This window comes from Epinephelus moara, chromosome 1 (assembly GCF_006386435.1).
Source record: "Epinephelus moara isolate mb chromosome 1, YSFRI_EMoa_1.0, whole genome shotgun sequence".
Taxonomy (NCBI): Eukaryota; Metazoa; Chordata; class Actinopteri; order Perciformes; family Serranidae; genus Epinephelus; species Epinephelus moara.
In genome coordinates, this window is record NC_065506.1 from 28,166,970 (window position 1) to 28,188,090 (window position 21,121).

A 21,121-nucleotide genomic window follows, 5' to 3' on the forward strand; every position below is an offset into this window, starting at 1 on the left:
GCAACATGTGATGTCCTTATATGAGGACACAGGGTCTCAGGAGGATATTTTGATGTAATTTAGCACACATATTTTATTCAAAGTTTTCACCTCCACCGCAGACATATACAAAAAGAATTTCCACTGCACAAATCTTAAAGAGGCCCTTGATCTGAAACAGTCTGACCGATCATTGTTACAATTATTAATGATTACAATTATTGGATTATAAAGTAGCTAATGATAATGTGCTCAGAGTAGGACTGGTGGAAAATGTAACAGAAGGCAAGGACAGACTGAGCAAGCTCACACCACAGACAGCCTGCTGGCTGCTGACGAACCAGCATTATTGTAGCTATACTCCACTCCACTCTCCTAAATGGCTAATCTTTGTTGGATCTCACCCTTAATTGGTTAACAGTCTCCGCAGGGCAAGTGAAAGTGGTGCTATTTAAGGCTCCACCATGAAACAGCAACACTTTCATCTTGGCAATAACAGGCAACAATTATATTACCAGATTCGAAACTGAACCTTCTATCTACCCACTAATCAAAAACGCAGCCCATCTGTTGTGCTGTCTCTTTTGAAACGACTGTTTATCTGCAGCCTGTATGATAACTGTGTCTGGACACTAATTAACTGCTAAATAGACCGCAATTAGATGTTATTTCTATTAAATTCTGCAGAGAGGGGCGAAAAGTAAGGAGAAGAAAAAAAAACAATAAGCGCATTTTATGTTTACTCCAACTGTACCAGGCACCGATGGAGCAGCATCACTCTGCCTCTATGTCTCTCCCTCCTTCTCTCCCTCTCTCTCTCTCTCTCTCTCTCTCTGACACACGCGCACCCGCGTCCGTGCGCACGTGCATCAATACAACCTTACGTGCATGCGCGCTCTCTCCTGCTCCCTCTCTATCACGCACGTTCAGCAGACTGGCAGGCGCACACACACACACACACACACACACACACACACACACACACACACACACACACACACACACACACACACACACACACACACACACACACACACTTTCCCTTAGCTGTGCTTTTGTGTTTTGTCAGAATTAATGAGAAAAGTTCCCTTGCCCTAGGGGTAATTAGTGTCCTTGGAGTTAAATAAGCTAATACTTAGACACCTCTGGCACAAGCAATTATGTTTGTGTATTGAATAATTGATTCAAAGAGGGGGGAAGGGCTGCTAATCAGATCTGAGCATAATGAATTGATTTAATTAACAGGGGAATCCGAGGGTCTCTAGAAGCTGCGCGCATTTATTCAGTAGCAGCAGAGGCGAGCGCGGCACATAAACTGGAGGAGAGAGGCGGCGTGAGTTTGCTTTTAGCAGTTGTCAGATTTGCAATTGGATTTGTTTGAATGTAGTTGTTGTTTCGGAGCAAATGAGAACGGGAAAGAGAGAATATTAACAGCGAAGGGGGGAGCTCGGCCGTTCAGTCTGAGCGTCTGATCCGTCCGTGTGTGCACACTTACAGATAGGCGACACTAGATTTATATCGCTTTTCATTGTTTTGCCTTTTTTCTTATTCGCATGGAATTTATCAAGAGCAAGCAACGCTGTTTGATCGCGATTTATTTGCGTTGCACTTCAGTCCGGATAGGGGGATCTCGCCGCGTATCTCGCCGTATTCCGTGTATGAATTATTATTGATAGGAGAAGAAAGAGAGAGAGAGAGGAAGAAAAAAAAACGTGCAGACGGCAATTCATCTTTCCAGGGTTTTGGTTTATCGAGGCGTAGTCTAGTCAACCGCGCGTTTCAAAGCCATTTCCAGGAGAAGCTGTGAGCAGACCGAGAGGTGCAGCCTGCTGGAGCCGAGGACGGATCGCCCGGGGAAGGACTCCTCGTTCCTCAGGACGATGGTGTTGGACAAGGAAGAGGGTGAGTAACATCTCCGACCGTAGGATGCTATAACCTGGGGAGTAACGCGGCAAACTACTGACATTTTACACGTTAAGTGTCTCCCGTCGCCCCGGACCCTGCGCACCCGCAGCCTCCGCTTTATATTGGCTTTTTCAAACCCATTTAGTCACGACAGGCTCCGTGTTTCCGCGAACAAACCTCCAACACTGTGTCTGCTTTCTGTACCATGAAGTTGAGGCTGCACTTAGACACAAATACCCCCTGCCTTAAACTGCAGTTTAGTTGGGGAGAAGAGTTGCATGTTTATTGAGAGCAGATTTTGTCTTTTTTTTTTTTTTTTTTTTTGGTGTGCAGCCCAGAGTTTGAGGATACTCCACAGACGCTGCAGTGCATGTGGCTCCTCTTTTCTTTCCTCCTCTAAGTGCTTTTTGCGTCTGTGAAGTTAGCGAGGCAGCCTTTGACATCACCACGGGATGGGAGATGACAGCAGAGTGCTTTTAACTTGATTGCAAATTATGGATAGCGCCGTGCAACGTTCACTCACTTTCCATCCAAATAGGCCTACTTGCATTACTTATCTATTTCAATGTATTTAGGTTAATGGGTGAGGCAATCTAATTAATTTTAATTTAAATCAAACTCGCCTCTAATGACGTCCCATTTTGGATTAGACTGATGTTGAGATGTGCAGCGCATTTATCACATTCAGGTCTAAATGGTGCTCATGCATTTAAATACATTTATACAACATAATGATTAAATTCATACAATGACTATAAGCAGCACTGAAGGCTGTCTGTGCTCTGAAATGAAGTTATCCTCCTCCTTTAAGAGTATTCTGAGTGCTGACCACCGGCTGACATGCACAAATACAACCTCCACTAACCTTAAAGCACATATTTTTGTGTTGTTCCTCAAAGTACAGTGCATAGCCTTTGTGCATTTGAGTTTATCCATGGCTGCTCCTCCTCCTCCTCCAAAAGTAATGGATGCATTTGTAACCCATTATTTATGTTTGAAAATGGATATTTCATATCTCTTAGCAGAGCATCCTTTCACTTACACATCTAAAAACCAATAAAAGGATTGCGGCAGGGACATAAATTGGTCTGTCTGGCTGAATCCATGTTGTGCTGCAAATGTACTCAAATTAACTCAACTGTAAATTGTCTCCTTTGGATGTCTGTCTAGCTAAAAGTTCCCTATATGATTCATGATTCAGATTGCTTTTAACAGTTATTGGCTAAGCAATATGGTAAATGTACAAGGTGATGCAAATGGCATTAGTGGGAAAGGATGCACAGGAGCATGTAATGCAGTCAATACTACATTAACTACTGATGCCCAATTACAGAACCAGGGAGAGTGGCTTTTAGGAGCATTAGGACTTGCAGAAAAGCTGAGATCACCTGCTGCTCATTGCCTAAAAGCTTCACCCTTTATTTGCTGGGCCCGACCAGCAGCTCCAGCATTTTGGCCAGGTTGTCAACAGAGCTGCTCGGATCTGGTCTCTTTCATTGTGGTGCCTCTTAGCGTTTATTGGCTCTAAAGTTATAGGCTTGTCAATTCAACCTTCTTGTCTGATGTATCCACTTAGTGCCTGCACAAATAAATGCGTGCATATGTGGAGAGGGAGGTGTGTGTGGGTCAGTGTTTTTGGGTGGCCATATGGGTGTATGTGTGTGTGATTACTGTCTGTTTCTCTTGATTGATTCACTGTTATGTCCACTGTGTGTGTTTGCACGTGCTGCTTAAGTGTTCATATTTCAGTCCTTATGTGGCCCATAAAACAGATCATCAGTGTGTCTGGTCTTGTGTTTAAAGCCTGCCATCCTGGCTGGCAACAAAGTAGTGCTGCTGCTTGTTTGGCAGGCTGTTTTTTGAACTCTGACTTCTTTTTGAAACGTCTGCAACAAATTGTGCAACAAAAGCAGTCACCAGAAATGAATATACGTGACCCCTTACATTAGCTTCATTGAGAAAATCGGCCTGTTACACACCATTTCCCTCTGTGGAGTCAAAAGTTTAATATAACATTTAAGACAGACTGCCATCACGCGATCAAAACCTAAAATATTCCTTTGTATTTTTTTCACGTGACATGTAGCTCCCTGTTCATATCATGCATCACATGTTATGTGCGCACTGTAAACTTATCACCACACTCTCAGGTGACGCAGTCATTAACTTATAATGTGCACTTTCTGGTAAAGCACTGAGTCAGAAAGCACGGAGGAGGACTGTAAAAGGAATACAGGCACTGCTCTGTGAAGTGACCTAATATGCAGGTCATAGTTGGTAATGAATAGCAACACATGTACCAATTCTGTGTCAACATTTTATTTCACCCTGCGATATGAAGGTTCCAATTTGCGTCTAATTTGAGAGGGAAAAAGCAACTCAGCCATTTTCTCTCCTCCTTCGTACCAACTGCAGGAGAAGCAAGTGAGTCCACACTGAAGGCATATTTTTGCTGAACATTAACACAACTACAGTGTACTCTTTGCAGACCTGTGCAGAAGAAATATCCTCCAGCTCCTGATACATTTCTGGTTACCTCTGCTTGTTAATTTATGACCCTGTTATCATCCTGTCCAGTGAAATTTGTACATTCATAAAGCATGTGATTGAAAAGCAACGCTTCAGATGAATACAGACTGGTGATCTGTCGGCTGCTGTAATAAAACTTGGGCTTCAGGCTCCGATTTTTATTTTGAAATAATAAGAATTGCTTCATTCTTTACCGGTGTTACCATGGTAATACTGTCTCGTAGCGATGTTATATTGATTTAGAAAGTGGACAGTAATATTTCTTTTCTGTTATTTGGTTTCTGAGGGTTGATTTCTAATTTCCAGTTGGAGATTACTTTTATATGTTCCTTAAGTCTTTTCACTTTTCCAAAGGAATGCAATTTGCTCCCCTGTATTTGCTATTTTCTCAGCTTATTGGTTTGCTCTTACTTCAAAATTAAACTTGCCCATTTCAAATATTGAAATTACGTCTGGTTTTTGTGCTCTGGGCCGTGAACAATATTACAAACACATTGCTTCGTTTGATATTTCTTAAGTCACCACAGTTTCTTTTAAAAAAGCTTTATTACAGACACCTGCATCGCCTTTGCAGTACTTTTCCAATTTTGTCTTAAACATAGATAGCTGAGGGAGGCCGGTGTGTGTTTTAAACAGTTATGAGTGTAACCTGGGCACAAAAAATGGATGCAGGAAAATCTCCTTTTATTTATCAGCACACACATAACAAAATATCACCACAACATGCAGTATGAATCTCCTCTGACACATATGTGATTGTAACATTATCCACTCCGCACTGACATGTAACATGTTCTGCGCCCTCATTGCATATTAGACTAAAGCTGCTCTCATTTATTAACACAAAATCACATTTATACCATTTTCAGCTGTGAGTGTTTAATTCCGTCTAATCTGTTTCTGATATTACAAATGCAGAATTCTTTACTGGGGACAATTTCGTCTGTCACCACTAAACCTCCAGATCCCTATCAGCCCTGATGGTTTCACATCTACAAGTGCTCGAGCTGTGTATCATTTCCCATAATCTTAGTGGAATTCAAAGGGGCTGAATTGAGACTTAAGAGACACGTGTTAGCGAGCGCGCCCACCTGCCTTTGATGTAAATGGCTGCACTCATCAGCGTGGCACACAAACTCAATTATGCACTTTTGAGCTGTAAGAGCATCCCTTTTATTATTGCCAGAGGCCACATGCTCGCCATGTTATCACACAAATTCTCACAACAAGATCTGGCTGCCACATGCATCACAGGGAGCGAACGATCCCTGTTGTCTTGTCCAAAGTCTGACCCTCTTATTCACTCAGAATGATTTTTTCAATGTCACCAGGAATTTCTGGTATATTGTCGAGTTGTGCGCGTGAGCGTGGTGAAGGTTGCAGAGATAGAGCTGCCACGTTGAAAATTATATGAACAAATAAGGAACTCTAAACCGCAAGGGCACATACACATCAGTCCAATGTTACAATGAAACCTTTCACGAATTCCACAAAAATGCTGACAAGTTGAGATGAATCTTTACACCACCTTTTAAACCACCTTGGAGGAACCCAGAGTCTTATCACGAGCTCTGAGACAAATGCAGACTGAAGTAATGTTGATGTTGCACAGGGGCAAAGCTACTCTCACCTGCACAAAATAAACCCCAATAACCTCATCTATAGTTGATTTATCACCAGCATGTAATCCAGCTTTAATGACAATGAGCCACCATATACGTATATATATTAGAGATGGGACGATATATGATTTTATCGTGTATCATGATAAAAAACACAATAAGTTGATGGTGGTGAATTTCATTATTGGGATAATCTTACGGTGTCCAGCAGCACCCAAAATGACTGCTAGGTGACCAGCAATAAAAGAGACTCTACAACAGCAGGCTGCATACACACCAAACTCAAAAGACACAAAAGATCTTAATCACGGATTGGCATATTTCATATTGAAAGATATGATACCATTTCAAACTGCTGAAAAGCCTGCCTTTTTAAGAATGATTGTTTTAATTAATTAGATTTTTGTCCCATCTGTGATGCAATAAACAACAAAATGTAAGGTAAAGTGTTCCCTCTCTCACTCTTAGTGCCATTTTAAAAGTTTTAATCATATTCTGATGATTATCGGGTAGGGTTGCAATGGCATGAGATTTTTACGATACGATAATGGTCTCAAAGTGTAATGGTCTCACAATATCACGGTATCATACAACTATTATCACTATATATTAAAATTGTTGGGGTGGGGGTTGAACAAACGCTTTATTATAATAGAAACAAAAAAAATATCCATATATGTGTTAAAAGTCTGACAGGTAGTTGAGGAGGAAAGGTGAGATCCTCCGCCCGGTTGCATATTGTTTGTCAAAACTGTCTGCGACACTATTATCCGTATAATATCGTCACTTTTTTGGCCAGGGTGATCATGACATGTAATTTTCACATCGTCCCTAATATATATTGTCAGATTTTCATGTGTTTGAACCTGTTGGAGGCAGGTGTCACTGCCACTTGTCACTGCGAAGCTGACTCTCGCATGCTGCTAACTACACTCATGTTGACGTGGAGGAAAAAAAGTATTCACACATTGATGCCTCCGCAGACACACACACACATTTCTTACAACATCTCGTTTGTTTTTTTTCACATAAAGTTATTTATTCACCTGTTTACCCATTGCGTGCTCTCTGTTCTGACTTGTCTCGCATTCTGATGCACTCTGTAAAGCTTATTCTTTGCTCTCTCCGGAAAATAATTTCTCCTTTATTCTGTCACCATAGGCTTAGCGAAGAAGACGGGAAAGATGGGAAAGGGGAATGACATGCAGCAAAGTTCTTGAGATGAGCAGATGTCAAAACTACAATGTCACCAGCTACAGTTCTTTGGCAGCTGAGTGCAAGTGTCAAAATGGCCCAAAAAAATGTTTCTGAGGAGAAACCTTCATATTCCACCTGCAGTAATAAAATATCACGTCACCTGTTACACTCTAAGGCAGCGTGAGCACTTTGTACAGTGAAGCCTCAGTGGAAATCAAACATGTGGCATAAATGACACGTTTGGAAGGATTTTAGACCCAGAATAAATGTGAATTTCACATATTTATTTCATTACTGTGGTGCATTATTCATTACTATTATTCAGCCTTTATTAAACAGGTCTTTTTTAATCCCGCCTGAAACAGTCTCTTGATGCATATTTGTTTAAATGAAAGGCAGGGCTGTGCATACGCATAGGCGTGTGTGTGTGTTTGTGTGTGTATTACAGCCTGAATGATACTGGATTTTTGAAGCCAGTTTTGATATCAGTATCGATATTTTAGGAGGTATGATACCTTGACCGATAGAGGCCTACTTTGGTATTGTTTCTAAAATGTCATGTTACTAATCATCGATATATCTGCAGTGAGCTGATAAAGGATTTTTTCTGTCTAGCTCCTGGGTCTTCAACAGAAGGTCCACAACCCTTAAAGGGTCCTCAGAGTTACTTCAGGGGGGCCACCAAATTAGTGTCCCGTGATATATGTTTGTTTGCTTGTTTCAAAAAGTAAAATATGTATGGAAATACACAATATCACAAATCCAGTATATCATTAGCAAAGATAAGTTGGCGTGTTTCTAAAATCCTATTTAATTTACAGGACACAACATTGACCATACGCTAACTGCTACCCATGAATCCTTGTGTATTCATGTTAGCAAGCTAACGCTAAATCACTGTGCGGCATCTGTCCATAACAGCACGGTGAACTATTAAGTGTCACGTACTATTGAAACATATTAGCCAAATAGCAGTATTATTATTTCAACTGTACGAACATTCTTGTGAGCGCTTGTAACTCTTCGCGCAAGACGCTCTTAAACACCGTCACGCCTCAGAAACAAACATGATGTATGAATACAGGAATCTGCAAATAATTATTTAAATAGCTTCGTATTGTACACACCATGAAAATAGTATGTTTATACATGGTACTTTCAGCTGCCCTACAGTGGGCGCAGTTTAATATGCAACTCAATTTATGCAACATATGTAGCTAGTATGGGGTCCCTGCTCCGTTTCTGTTAGCTAAGGGGTCCTTGGCCTGAAAAACAGTGCTGACTGGTGACTGGTCTAGTGTGCACATGAGTGTTCGTTCTGATGGGAGTAGGAAGCCACACAAACTGTCTTGGATTTTAGGGTGTGGACATGTGTAAAATGTGTTACATGAAAATAAGTGTTTCATCAGCTTCTCATGGCAAACATGTGGAGCGGTCTGAAAGCTGCGGTTAACAATTTTGTCTGACTCAGGTGTTGATTGGTTTGATTAGCACTGGTTCATGTTAAACAAGAGGAAAAATGGACACCTGCAGAAATACAATACAGTATTATTGTAATAATATAGCTTCAGAGTTCAGCTGTCTGAACTGGCCTGCTGTGTTCCCTCTATAGTGCACACATCACAGTGCCAGCAGGAATTCTTGCCGATGCCATGTTTCCCATTTGCCAAAGCCCCCGATCGTTGTTGCTGAGTGTATTTTTTCATTTGTTTTTTGGCCCTGCCTGTGTGAGTGTGTGGCTCTGAGGATGACAGTGTTGATTGGTCAGTGAAACACTTTGTTCTTGTGGGTGTAAGGAGCAGCACAGCCTCTAGGGGCTGCTAGCGGGGCTTTTAGACTTTCAGAGTTGTTTCACTGTAAATATCTTTCAAACACCACTCTGTTGTATTCCCACTGCAGTATTCAGAGAGAAAAGTAGCTTTGGCCTCAAGACAGAGATATATTATGGGTTTCCTTTTGCATTTCTGATCTGTTTGCCTTTATCTGGGAGTGCAGGCTCCCAGTTAGAGGATGCCATTTAGTCCAGTAACACGTGAACGTAACAGCAGTTTAACCATACGTTGTTTTAATGTTACTGGATTGGTGTTTGGTTGGCCTATAGTATAACTTAAAGTTCCTCTGTTTTTATGCACATTCACACACAATGGTTCTAATCCAACACAAAATAGCACATGCATCTTTAAAAGCCTGCTTTTTAGTACAAGAATCCAGAGAAATAGAGGAGGATGGAGTCTTTCTTAAGATATTACCACTATCTTGTTGGTAAATAGAGAAGCCTAGGGTGCCTTCTCTTAAATAAGAGCCAACTTGCTGCAAACTAATCTCTTATTGGATGACCTTCAGTAAATAAAATCTTAAATAGCTAATTAAAGTCTGTGATTAAAGGGGGGTAGTTCTTTCCCTCTTAAAGCTAGTAGATTAGGTTTTGGATATTGAAGCTGCTGATTTAATCAGTGCTTAACTGTGCTGTGTGCAACTACAAATTCAGAGACGAGTGACAGCCGCCATCCACACACACACACACACACACACACACACACACACACACAGAGCCCGACATTAACTGGAACTTGTTTCCGAGACCTTAGACCTCCATTATTACAATCACACCTCTTTCATTTTATATCATTTCATTTGACAAGTCGTCTCTAGTTGAATTGCCATTTGATTTTAGCCAGTTACAAGAATTACTCCGTTAGGAAAACGGGCCGGACTTTATATTATGAGGTAATATAAAGTGTTAAAAGGAATTCATTAAAAGCGAGCCATCTTTTTAATGAAACATCAAACGTCAGCCACAATATTCCCCTCATGGGAGATTTAGGATAGGCTGTACTACATGAGACTTTACCAACCCACCCAGGCTATATGAAGATCTCTTCCCTAACTGCACCCAACCAACCTCCCTCATTATTTACCCCATCAGGTGTGGGAGTAGGTGCCTGAATGACATTAGAGGCCAGTGCTGCCAAATAACTGCCCCCTGTGGGGAATTTGCATTATTCAAGATTAAAGAGCCTCACACAGTGCACCACAGTATGGTGTTCCTTCTTCCCCTCCATTTTCGACACACTGAGGACCCTGAATGGCACACCTGTCTCCTGGCATATTCTTTGAAATAATAAGTGTGCAGTAATTGCTGGGGAGTGGGGAGGATTTTGTACATCACTTCCTGACCTCGTGAGTGACACAAACTTTAGAGGGCTACATTTATTCCTCTCCAAATGCATTTTTAATGTGGACTAAAAGTGTTTGTGCATTATTCTGTTCCGGATGGCGGAAGGTGGCTGTGACAGGTCTAATGGTTTGATTTTTTTTTTTAGGGTTTTTTTTTTAAGTTTTTGCCAGGAATCACGAAGTGGCAGATAAGATTGCCTCGTCTATCAAATTTTTAAAGTATATAGTTTGAGAATAGATGGGTTTTTTCTTTATTCAATCTCAGACTCTGGGAGAAAAAAAAAACGTCAGTTGATCGGGCTCCTACTGTATGAGGACTGAAAATGAAGATGCATTCACCTTCTCGGTTATTGACAGCTTGCGCTTAAATGAAAAATGGTAAAATGGCAGGTTTCAAGAACTAAACACCTCAGAGCAACAGCAGACAAAGCCCGACACTACGCCCACATTTGATTGGCTAGATGCAATACCAAATCTTCTCCTCACTGTGTCAACACTCACACAGTCCTCCCTCTTTAAGAGCTCTCATGGGTTTATTTGGGGTAACCCTGCATAATAAAACCATGAATGTTTGTGTCTTTTCTCCTCCTCCTCATTCATCTTACTCCCTCACTCTCATTTTCTGGCCCCATCGCTCCCTCTCTCACTCTGTCTCTGCTGTTGACAGCTTACCTTGCAGAGCTCTAATCTCACCCTACTACTGAGCAACCAAGTGTTGGAACAAGTCGCCTTCTGTAATAATTTGGAAACTCTGCCAGTTTCATGTCTTTAAAAAAAAAAAGCCGCAATGAATTTAATTAGAAAGCTGTTGCATATCTCTGTGATACATTTCTTTTAATTAACCCCATGTGAATAAATTAAAAATAATAGGGGGCTGAAAAGTGTGGAAAGAACACCCTAATGAAGTTTTCCGTTAATTAGGATGGAGTCTGGTGCCAAACCACAGTGAGTAGTGAGCACCAGGAGCTAACAATGCCTTCTGTAAGCCTCAGAAAAGGGCCCAGGGCCTTCGTGCTGACTTCAAGTGTAAGAAATGCACCTCTGACGTGATGGAAATGACCGTGGGCTGGGAGAAAAGGCAGTCCTGTTCCAGGCTGCTCTGCTGAGACTCCCCATGCCGCGCTTGAAGCTGGGCCAGTGTTATTGCAGCCCTAATGCGGCTGACTCATTTGGAGCGGATCAGGAGTAATTATGGTAGGGAAAGTGGCTGCCGACCGTGGGGGTCAGGACACTTGTAACATGTGAAAAGAGCAATTATTCCAGGAGACAAAACCCTCCCTTATCCTGGGCAGTGCCAGGGTCAATGCAAGGGACGGCTGGGCTCCGTTTCACCGGGGCTTATTAGCCACAGCAAGCTGCAAAGTTTGAGAGAGTGCATCTTGTTAATGAACAGTCCCCTCCTCATCCGCACCAGCCCTGTCTGCTCTCTCTCCCACTTACTGTGGGTGTTAATTATGTCATAATCATAGCATGCATACAGTCCCAGAAATCACCTCACAGACCCCAGCATTCATACACAACCATCTGGAAATGTAGCATGCCTTACAGTAACATAGAAGGCTCTTACAGCGGACTATAAGAAAAAAAAAACAGGCTGTATGAAATGTAATATTGACTTGGGCCTTGTAAGAAACTCCTTAATGTGAGAGAGACAGGGGGAGTGTGTGTCTCTCTGTGAGTGTGTGTTCATGCATATCTTTTCTTCTACTCCTTGCATATGCTCCAACTAAGGATAGGGACATGAATCACACAATGAATCAGTGGTGTTTATTTTGCTTATCATTCAGAATACACTCATGAGTCTGCTTTCAACTGGCATGTGTATTCCAGCTGATGTTATTACCAGATGTCTTGTATTTTGTCTTGGCAAAAGAGAAACGTGTCTATGGGCTCAATTACGGCGATGACGGGAGCTGAATGAAAGGGGCTGATTCATGCACACAATGGCAAGACATCTGCATGAGATCCCTATTAACCTTCGTGGCAGACACCTTGGCCTAGGGACAAATTTTACTTGGGATTGCCATGGCCACGGCATTTACAGTGGTGGCTGAAAAATAAAGGGAGTGAGGTTTTAAATCAGCCCCTGTGGCTTCTGAACTGCAGGCTTGCTGAGCGCTTTGGCCAACATAGTGTTTTTGATTTTCCACTGTCCTTATATTGTTCGTCTTATGAAATCATAATATAATTTTGATTTATTTAAATGATTCATTTAGTCATGGAGGGTTAGCGTGTGGTGGTCTGGTATCCGCGTGGAACAGATTCATCGTAGGCAATTAATGTCCGCTTGATGTCTTACGCAGGAGTGCTTGAATTAAGTGATGGTGATGATGATGATGATGATGATGATGATGACAAATGCACTTGTTTCGGCTAAATGCAATCATTTGGTAATGTAGTGTCTAATTTCCCTGAGCATCCCAGTCGTCTGTGTGCTCACCACGCTGGTGGCTAAACCTCTCTTATTTGCTGCAGCTGGGAGTTGGAATTATAGGGGCCCCCGAGAGGAGGCCCACCCAGGGCCAGCTTCCACCCTCCTTGAAAGCCCACCTCCCTCCCCATGTGTCAGGAAGGCTGAGTGATTCTCATCAAGATCCTTTACCTCCCCGTGAACCAGCAAAGTCTGCATCACACCATGGCGTCAGTGCTTTTAATTGATCAAAAGACATTTAACAAAACACAGAATCAGATGTAACTGTCCCCTATGCCATTAAGGCTGAGTGCCTGCGAGAGCAGCTGTTCCACTGGGATCGTGTGTGGAGTGTGTGAAGTCGACTTCCTCACAATTGTGCGGCGTGCACTTGAAAGGCAGAACTGAGATGATGTGTCAAAAAAACGATGTCGAAGAACTTTAAAATTATTTGGCAGATAATTTAATAAGCAATTAATAAGTCCCTCTCAATTTTATACGATGTAAATTGATTATACTTTGGTTTTGACTGTTAGTCGGAGAAACCACGCAATCTGAAGGTGACACGTCAGACTGAGAAACAATAAATCTATTAGTCGAACAACAGAAATGTAGTCTGCAACTATTTTGATAATCGATTAATCATTTGGTCTGATTAAAACATATTAAACAGTTGCTGCTTGCAGCGTCTCATATATGAGGATTTGAACCTTTAGCTTGTCATACATGATAGTTAACTGAATATTCTGGAGGTCTGGACTGTTGATCAATAAGACAAGTTAGTAGGGATGTAAATAAGTTTCATCAAAATACCATATTATTTTGATTCTATGGGCAACAAAACTATATTTGCTGACAAACTCTGCCACAATACCTTTTTAAGTTGATTCAATTCAGAGGCCTGCGATCGATACGACACAGTAAATAAAATATCCTTATTACGATAGGTATGTATATCTATACATTTATTTTTTTTCTGGTTATCTTATCTCATGTGATGGCCTCCGATTGGTTCCTGCCACTGTATAGGTGGGGCCATACCTGTGAGGTATGCTTTGAAAGCCTTTTAATGATTTAGCTAGCACAATAAAAGCGTATTACTATTTCCTTTCTTGTTTTTCTATATTTTTTCGGAGTGCCTGGATTGCCTTCCTGTCGATCCTGTTGTTTCCCGACACAAGACTTTGATCTACGTTTGCATATACAGAGCAACGAGTCATCTCTCCCTTCTGTTTCTAAATAAAATATCCTTATTGTCTTTTTCTTGGCGGCTTGCCATGATCTGCTCAGCGCTAAGCCGTTAGCACTGTTTGAATGTTTAGCAAGGACGTACGCTTGAATGAAAATGGTGACACATACGTGCAGTGGGACTTTAACGATAAAGGCTTATCTTAAATATGACGATATGTGTCGATGTCTTCTCTTTGCATTGACAATACTAAAATCGTTGATCACTGAATTGATATTTTGATTCAGGTAGATGTATCGTTAGACCCATACAACCTAGCTAAATAGATCCCCTTGGGCTGTGGAAGATGAGACGGGAATTTTTCACATTTTTTAAGACATTTATTGACAAAGCGAGCAATCGATTAAATTAAATTGACAATGAAAATAGTTGCTAATTGCAGTCCTGTGTATGTAATAGCAGAGAGAGCAGAAATACAGACAATAAACCTGGTAGTGTAGAATTGATCAGGCAATGTGAATTATTGTTAAGGTTATGATTATTTCCTGGTTCTGCAGGTGATGCCGAGGCAACAACCAATCTTCTTTGAGTTCACATGATATGACAGAGCGTGGCTGATGGCTCAGGGACTAATAGGAAACCTGTATACATTACAGTTTGCAGCTTGATCTGCAAGCACCTGCACACTTGTTATAAAAATAGCAACAAAACATTTAAGTGATAATGACATGGGGAAAGGGGGGTAAATCTTTCTCTTCACACACTCTCGTCCACTCAGATCCACTGTAGCTGTGGCATTGTCTTCAGCATGTGATAATTGTAGTTCTCCAATTTCAAACATTTCTTTGAGTGCTCCAAACAGCGTATTTTCTTCTAAAACCTTAAATATATCAAAAAAGGTTAGCGGACTGATGTGATTTTTTGATAGCTGTAAAGACGGAAGTCTAAATGGGGTAACATAGAAATCGGATGCTATCTCTATAATGGAAAATACATGCTCTGACAGACTGCTTGGGCTGAGAAAAACTAACTGTACATATTCTTGAAAGATACAATCTTAAAGAAAGTAGATGGTAGAGGGGAGAGATGACAGGCCTTTACACACAGTACTAATGGCAAATTAAATTCCCTCTCAGGAAGAATATTTGGCAGGGCAAGTGCTGTCTCTCCACTTTGAGGGGTAAAATGCATCCCTTGTTGGAGAATGAATCGTGATGTGGAGAGGCATGCTTTTGGTGACATCAAATGACACTGGAAGGTCAGTGGCACTTGTATCTGTTAAATGGATTGGATTAAGTGGAGGCTGCCTCCTAGTCTGCTGCTTCCTTTCATAATGCAGCTTTTCTTTCTGGGAGGTGGCAAGCATGGGAGGTTCTGTTCTACTCCACAGTTTCACATAGCGCCAGGAGTGGTGACAGGTGCAAGAAAATGTCTCGTGGCATTAAGGGAATTGAAAAGACATTTACTTTACACACTCATTTTTTTTTCTGTCACTGCTCTTTGTTTAGTAGGTTTGAGCTAGTGCTTGCTACACTACTATTAAAGCTGTTTTCCAGAGGCTGCTTTGGTAGAAGACATCAAACCCATGTTTGTTCCCCACAATGGCTTCAAGAAAGAGGCATCAATGTGCATACTGTTTCCCCCGGCAGACATTCCTCCATTGAGACATCTCTCTTAGAGCCAGAAGGACAGACGGACCAGGACGTATGCATGAAGATATGAGTGTCAGACTCACTGCAAACAGTGTTGTCACTTTGATGGTGCCGAGCAGGGTTTGAAACAAAGTGTGCATCCAATAGGAGGAGGTGAGCTGCATATAGTAATTCCAGGATAGGTTAAGCTTTGGCCTTTTCAAACGTGATGTAAAACACACACGTGATATGTTTAAGGAGTGTGTGGCAGGTGGTGGTCTCAACCAATTAGGGGTAGTTCTCTGGAGGTGGAGGAACGACCTTTTTGTATAATTAGTTCTCTTATTTAAAGCAAAGATTTTGAGTAGAATAACTAATTAGGTGTCATAAAAGGCAAATTAAAGATTTTTGTGATCCCCGAGGGAATTGCAGCAACTCCTTTCGTTTTCTTTGCACAAGCTCTGAAGCGCACACACACATGTACATAGGCATACACACACACACGCACAGGCATTTTCTCTCTCCTCATTAAGACTGTTTTTAGTTCTGTAGAAGTCTGTCAGGCGAGCACTGTTGGCATACCTGCAGAGAGCTCCCCTAACAAGCCATGAAATGCAGGTAGAAGAGTCCGCCCTTAGCCAGTGTGGCTTGAATTTGAAGCTTTTTAGCTTCATTTACACTGAACATTGGTATTTATAGCAGGTTTTGTGATCCTAATGTGCCAGCTTCAAGGGGCCTGTTTTGGAGAGGGAGGGAGGTGAGGGAGCTGGAGGGCAGGCAGAACACTAATTGATGGCTCCCATCACCAGCACCGGACCAATTAGCCTCCCCTTTCCACTTCTGATAAAGAAATAAGACGGCTCAACACCACCAGAGCACTTACTGACATATAAACCAAAGCCATAAATTTGACTAACAAGCTCTCCTATTTCTTTCACCTCTTTTTTAAAAGGGGAAATGCTAATTATATTACATTCATAGCATTATTGATGTGTGGATGGCCAAAAATTGCAGAGCAAATCTGGATCCAATAAGGTACTTTGTGAGTCCATTTAGGTGCAAAGATATGTGTGTGTGAGTGTGTGTGTGCGCGCGTGTAAGAGAGACAGAAAGATGGAGAGAGAGAAAATGTGCTTTTCTAGTCCAAAGAAGTCCTTTGAAAAGTGGTATAAGGTTTTTGTGAAAGAGAACAAACTTGACAGGCTCAGCAGAGAAAAACAGTGCTTAGAGTGAAGCAGTCCCTTGTTACCAGCTGAGGTTGTGTTTATCACTGAGCAAACCACATGAGTTACTGTAAAATGGCAGCGCTAACTACAGAATGACCCCATTCACACTTAACACTGCACTATAGCAACTTACTGTGCATACTTTCCTGCTAATGAAAAGGAAATAAAAACTTTTATCTGGTCTGGACAAAATGTACCTGCGCATGGCTCCGGAGTGCAACAGTGTAACAGTGACATTTCATATAAAACTCAGCGTAACGTGTCTTTAAAACAGGCCTTTATAGATGCCCACACATACAAAATGCTGGCCTAACCCCCTGTGATGCAGAGTGTCCGGTCTTTTTTTTTTAGAGAGAGAGAGAGAGAGAGAAATGTGTTTTGAAAGTAGAGTGGCAAGTGGCGTCCACTGTGTGTTCTTTTAGATGGATCAATAGCTCAGTGTGTGAGAGAGTGTCTTAAGAGCTGTTGTCTTGTGCTTTCAGCTGTGGCAGACCTGTTAGTGCTACAGAGGGGAGCTGCGCGCCCCTGCCTCTGTACCAGCAGTGGCCTGAGGGGGGCTTTTAGTCCAAACACAAATGTCAACCACACATAGACTATTAGTGTTTAGTGCAGTTATTAAATGGACTTTATTTGTCCTTTAGGAGGCTAAAAGGCGCGCTTAAAGGGGACCTGTTGTCCTTTAGGAGGCTAAAAGGCGCGCTTAAAGGGGACCTGCGTGACAGCAGGGCAATTTGCGAGTTTGGTAACTTAGGCTCGCTCGTTGCAGACACATGAGTACAGATAAGTGTAAAAGGAGGAAAGGCTGTAATGCTCTGAGTAGGGAACACCGTGTGTGTGTGTGTGTGTGTGTGTGTGTGTGTGTGTTTGTGGTTTGTGTGTGCAAATGTGTGTGTGTATGTAGGAAACACAGAGAGTGAGTGTATGCTAAAAGGCACTTAGGCCATAACATATCTCACTGGGGTCTGGTAGCAACGTTTTTGTGGTCAGAGGCTTTTTAAAAGGTTAATGTTAATCTATACCAAACAAAGCCCATGAGGAGCTTTTACAGCTGTGGACAGTTGAGTGAAATGGGCTTTGATGAAATGGCAGGTAACTAACGTACTACACAGCTCGCTGTAAATACCACAGTAAGCAAAATAAACATTGTGTCTTTTATCCTGAGAAATACACCAGACGTGCCCCCTCCTCTGGAACCTGCTGCAACTGATCATGTAACTTTTGTATTACAGCATGTTCTTAGTGGAACAAGTAAGTCAGGGCTTTGTAGTCCAATGTGACCTGTGCGCCTATCTACATGGAAGAATGTTTTCTTTAATGCATATGAAGCAGGTAGGCAGTGTGCTGTGGCCACGCGCGAGGCCAGGCTTAGACGCCTCGAGAAGCAGCCGGCTTATCAAAAAGAGAACATGAAAAGTCACTCGTGTTCCTGGGCCGTAAATCACGCATGGCTGTTTGTCTCCTTATCACTACAGGTGTGCCGATGCTCTCCGTCCAGCCCAAAGGGAAACAGAAGGGGTGTGCTGGCTGCAATCGCAAGATTAAAGACCGCTACCTGCTCAAGGCCCTGGACAAATACTGGCATGAGGACTGTCTCAAATGTGCCTGCTGTGACTGCCGCCTGGGGGAGGTGGGCTCCACCCTCTATACGAAAGCCAACCTCATCCTCTGTCGCAGGGACTACCTGAGGCAAGACAGACACACAATCACCTCTCTCTACTCACAACAAACACAAAAGCTATGCCTTTCCAAGAACTCTGTGACATGAAAGCACCACAAAGGTTTTTTTTTTTTTTTTTTTACCTCCTGGTAGCGTTTGGTTTCTCAGTGTGTGTGTGTTTCCTGTGGCTCCCATTCACAGAAACTCAGCTAAATCTAAATCATGCAAGATTCCTCAGCGTTAGAACTACATCACAGCACAACCTTATGTGTTGACAGTTTGTTGTCATATTGTTTTACAGCACGGATGAGGCGGAAAGTAATGTTGTTTTGGGATCCTCCGACACGAGCATATTGCACTGGAAGAAAAAAAAGGAACAGTTTAGGAGCAGAGCGTCTCCTTGTTTTAACTCTTAAAAATTCTAAATACTGTATAACTTATAAGAATTCTTGTGCAACCATCAAAACATGAGTCATGCTGTCATGACATTTCTGTATCACTGCATCCAGAATACAGAATGCAAAGTCGCAGTTTGAATATAAAGTGAGCAGTGGGCTACACTGGGTTGTAATTTACAGTCGGTTGTTTTCATAGCATATTTAACATTTAGCATCTGAAAGAAACCTATTGCGGATTCATTTTGAAGACATTGTGAGCTACTGAATTAACATCTACAAAAGCAGGCATGAAATTCAGTATTATACAAATTTCATAGGCATGCACCAGTTATGAAAGTTTGGGCCCATATCGATACTGATGTTTAAAATAATTTGGGCAATAGCCAATACTGATTTTTTATGTTGTCATTTTGTTTCTGTCGTTAATCAGTTCCTCTTTGTGCCAAGGAAACAAAGAAATCTTTGTTCTATAGTCATTCAGTCATTCATATTATTTTTGAAACAGCACAAATTTATTCATACACATTTATGAAACAACCTTTCACATAAAAAAACATTGAAAAACTGCTTCAAAAACCTTTTTAATATACATAATATATCATAATTCCCTCTTTTATATCCATTTTATATTGCTGTGAAAACATTCAAACATTTAAGTTTCTCGCCCAAAACTACATTTTACATGATTACATTTGAACGCATCATGATAAAGTTATAGTGGGTAATTTTACAGAGCTTGAACACATCATAATTCGTTGGTCACATTGTAGCATCATTAGGCAAACAACAGGGTGCGCCGCCAACTCATTGATAGTGAGTTTACTGCATCCTTTCATCCTGAAGGTGTCCTAGTGAAGATCTCCATTTGTCCCTGGGACCACAGGACGGCGTTAGTCTTGAGCCCTGCTTTTTTGCATGCTCAAAATTGATGTGAAACAGACAAATTGGCCACTGCCATCGATGAATGTAATCTTATTTGCTGATAGGCCGATGGCAGTCAATGAGGAGAATATTGGCCGATACTGATGTACAGTGCAGCCGATGAATCGGTGCATCACCAAAATTATATTATACACTAAAAACCCCAATCAGTGTCTCACTGCTACAAACACCATCATTTTTTGGTCTTATTTAAGGGCTCTTTTAGTTACATGTACCATTATGCTTTGATTTTAAGGTGATTTCTTTTACTTTATACTGGTATTTACACCGACAAGACGTATGTCTAAGTGAATCCACTCCATGCTTGTTTTTGCTGTGCTCTTTTCTCATATTTTAATCTGGTCTTCTGTGTTTTGCATCAACACAGAAGATTTCTGTCATGGAGGAGACTGGCTCTCAGTTGTACCAGAGCTGTAGGCTGTGAGAAACCTCCAGGCAGGCTTGTTGCTTCATCAGTGTCTTTGGCTCTGTATACCCCCCTTCAGATGCCCCTGCCATCTGCTTGTTAAATTAAACATGACCATTTCCTGGGCGTTAAGTCACATTCCCAATGAGATTCTCCCATTTATCTGAGAGGGAATCCCCCAGGGGCCGACTTAGGGATGCCGGTGCCCTAGGCCCCCCCGTCTTCAAACTCCCTGTCCTGTGCTGTCCTCCTCTTTCCCTTTCTCTATTTCCCTTCTGCCTACTTGTCTCTTCACTCCCTCACTGATACTTCCAGTTTACTGCCGCCCACTGGGTCTGCATACGTTTGTTATTCTGATTTCAAAATGCTAAAAAACAGCAATTTGCATCACTTCTAAAATCCAAAGCAAAGAAACCTTAATCAACTTGGTTTTCTTTCTCTCTTACTCATGGATCTCCATGACATTTTACTTACATCTTAGCTCTTCCTCTGACCTGGAAGAAGCCCGCAACCCACTTGAGAGGCGCTTAGGGACGTTACGTTGAGATAGGCCATTACCATCCATCAGTTCCCACCCACAGTTAATGCTTTTAAGATGCAGTGAGAGGTCCACTAAGACCTGATGTTGCCCCCAGAAGGGGCAGATGGTGCAGATGAGGTAATAATAAATGGGCAAATGACCAAGAGAAGGCAAAAATGATGAAGCTCAGAGTTTCACTTGGTAAAATACATCTGCTGAAAGGACAGCAACCCCAACCCCCCAAGCCATAAGTGCCTAACTGGCACTATGAAGGGAGAAGGAAAAGCTTTCTCGCACATTAGACCAGTAAGATGTAGAGGTCAGAGACGGGAT

General features: G+C 41.8%; 1 protein-coding gene across 1 annotated transcript in view; it reads left to right on the top strand.

The window, feature by feature from the left end:
• The first annotated feature begins 1,229 nt into the window (after positions 1-1,229).
• Positions 1,230-21,121, top strand: part of lmo1 (LIM domain only 1) — a 31,258-nt gene continuing 11,366 nt past the window's right edge. The window contains exons 1-2 of the mRNA XM_050050640.1: positions 1,230-1,881; positions 18,338-18,551. Of these exons, the coding sequence (XP_049906597.1) occupies positions 1,860-1,881; positions 18,338-18,551 (236 nt within the window). The 5' untranslated portion in view covers positions 1,230-1,859. The remainder of the gene's footprint in view (positions 1,882-18,337; positions 18,552-21,121) is intronic.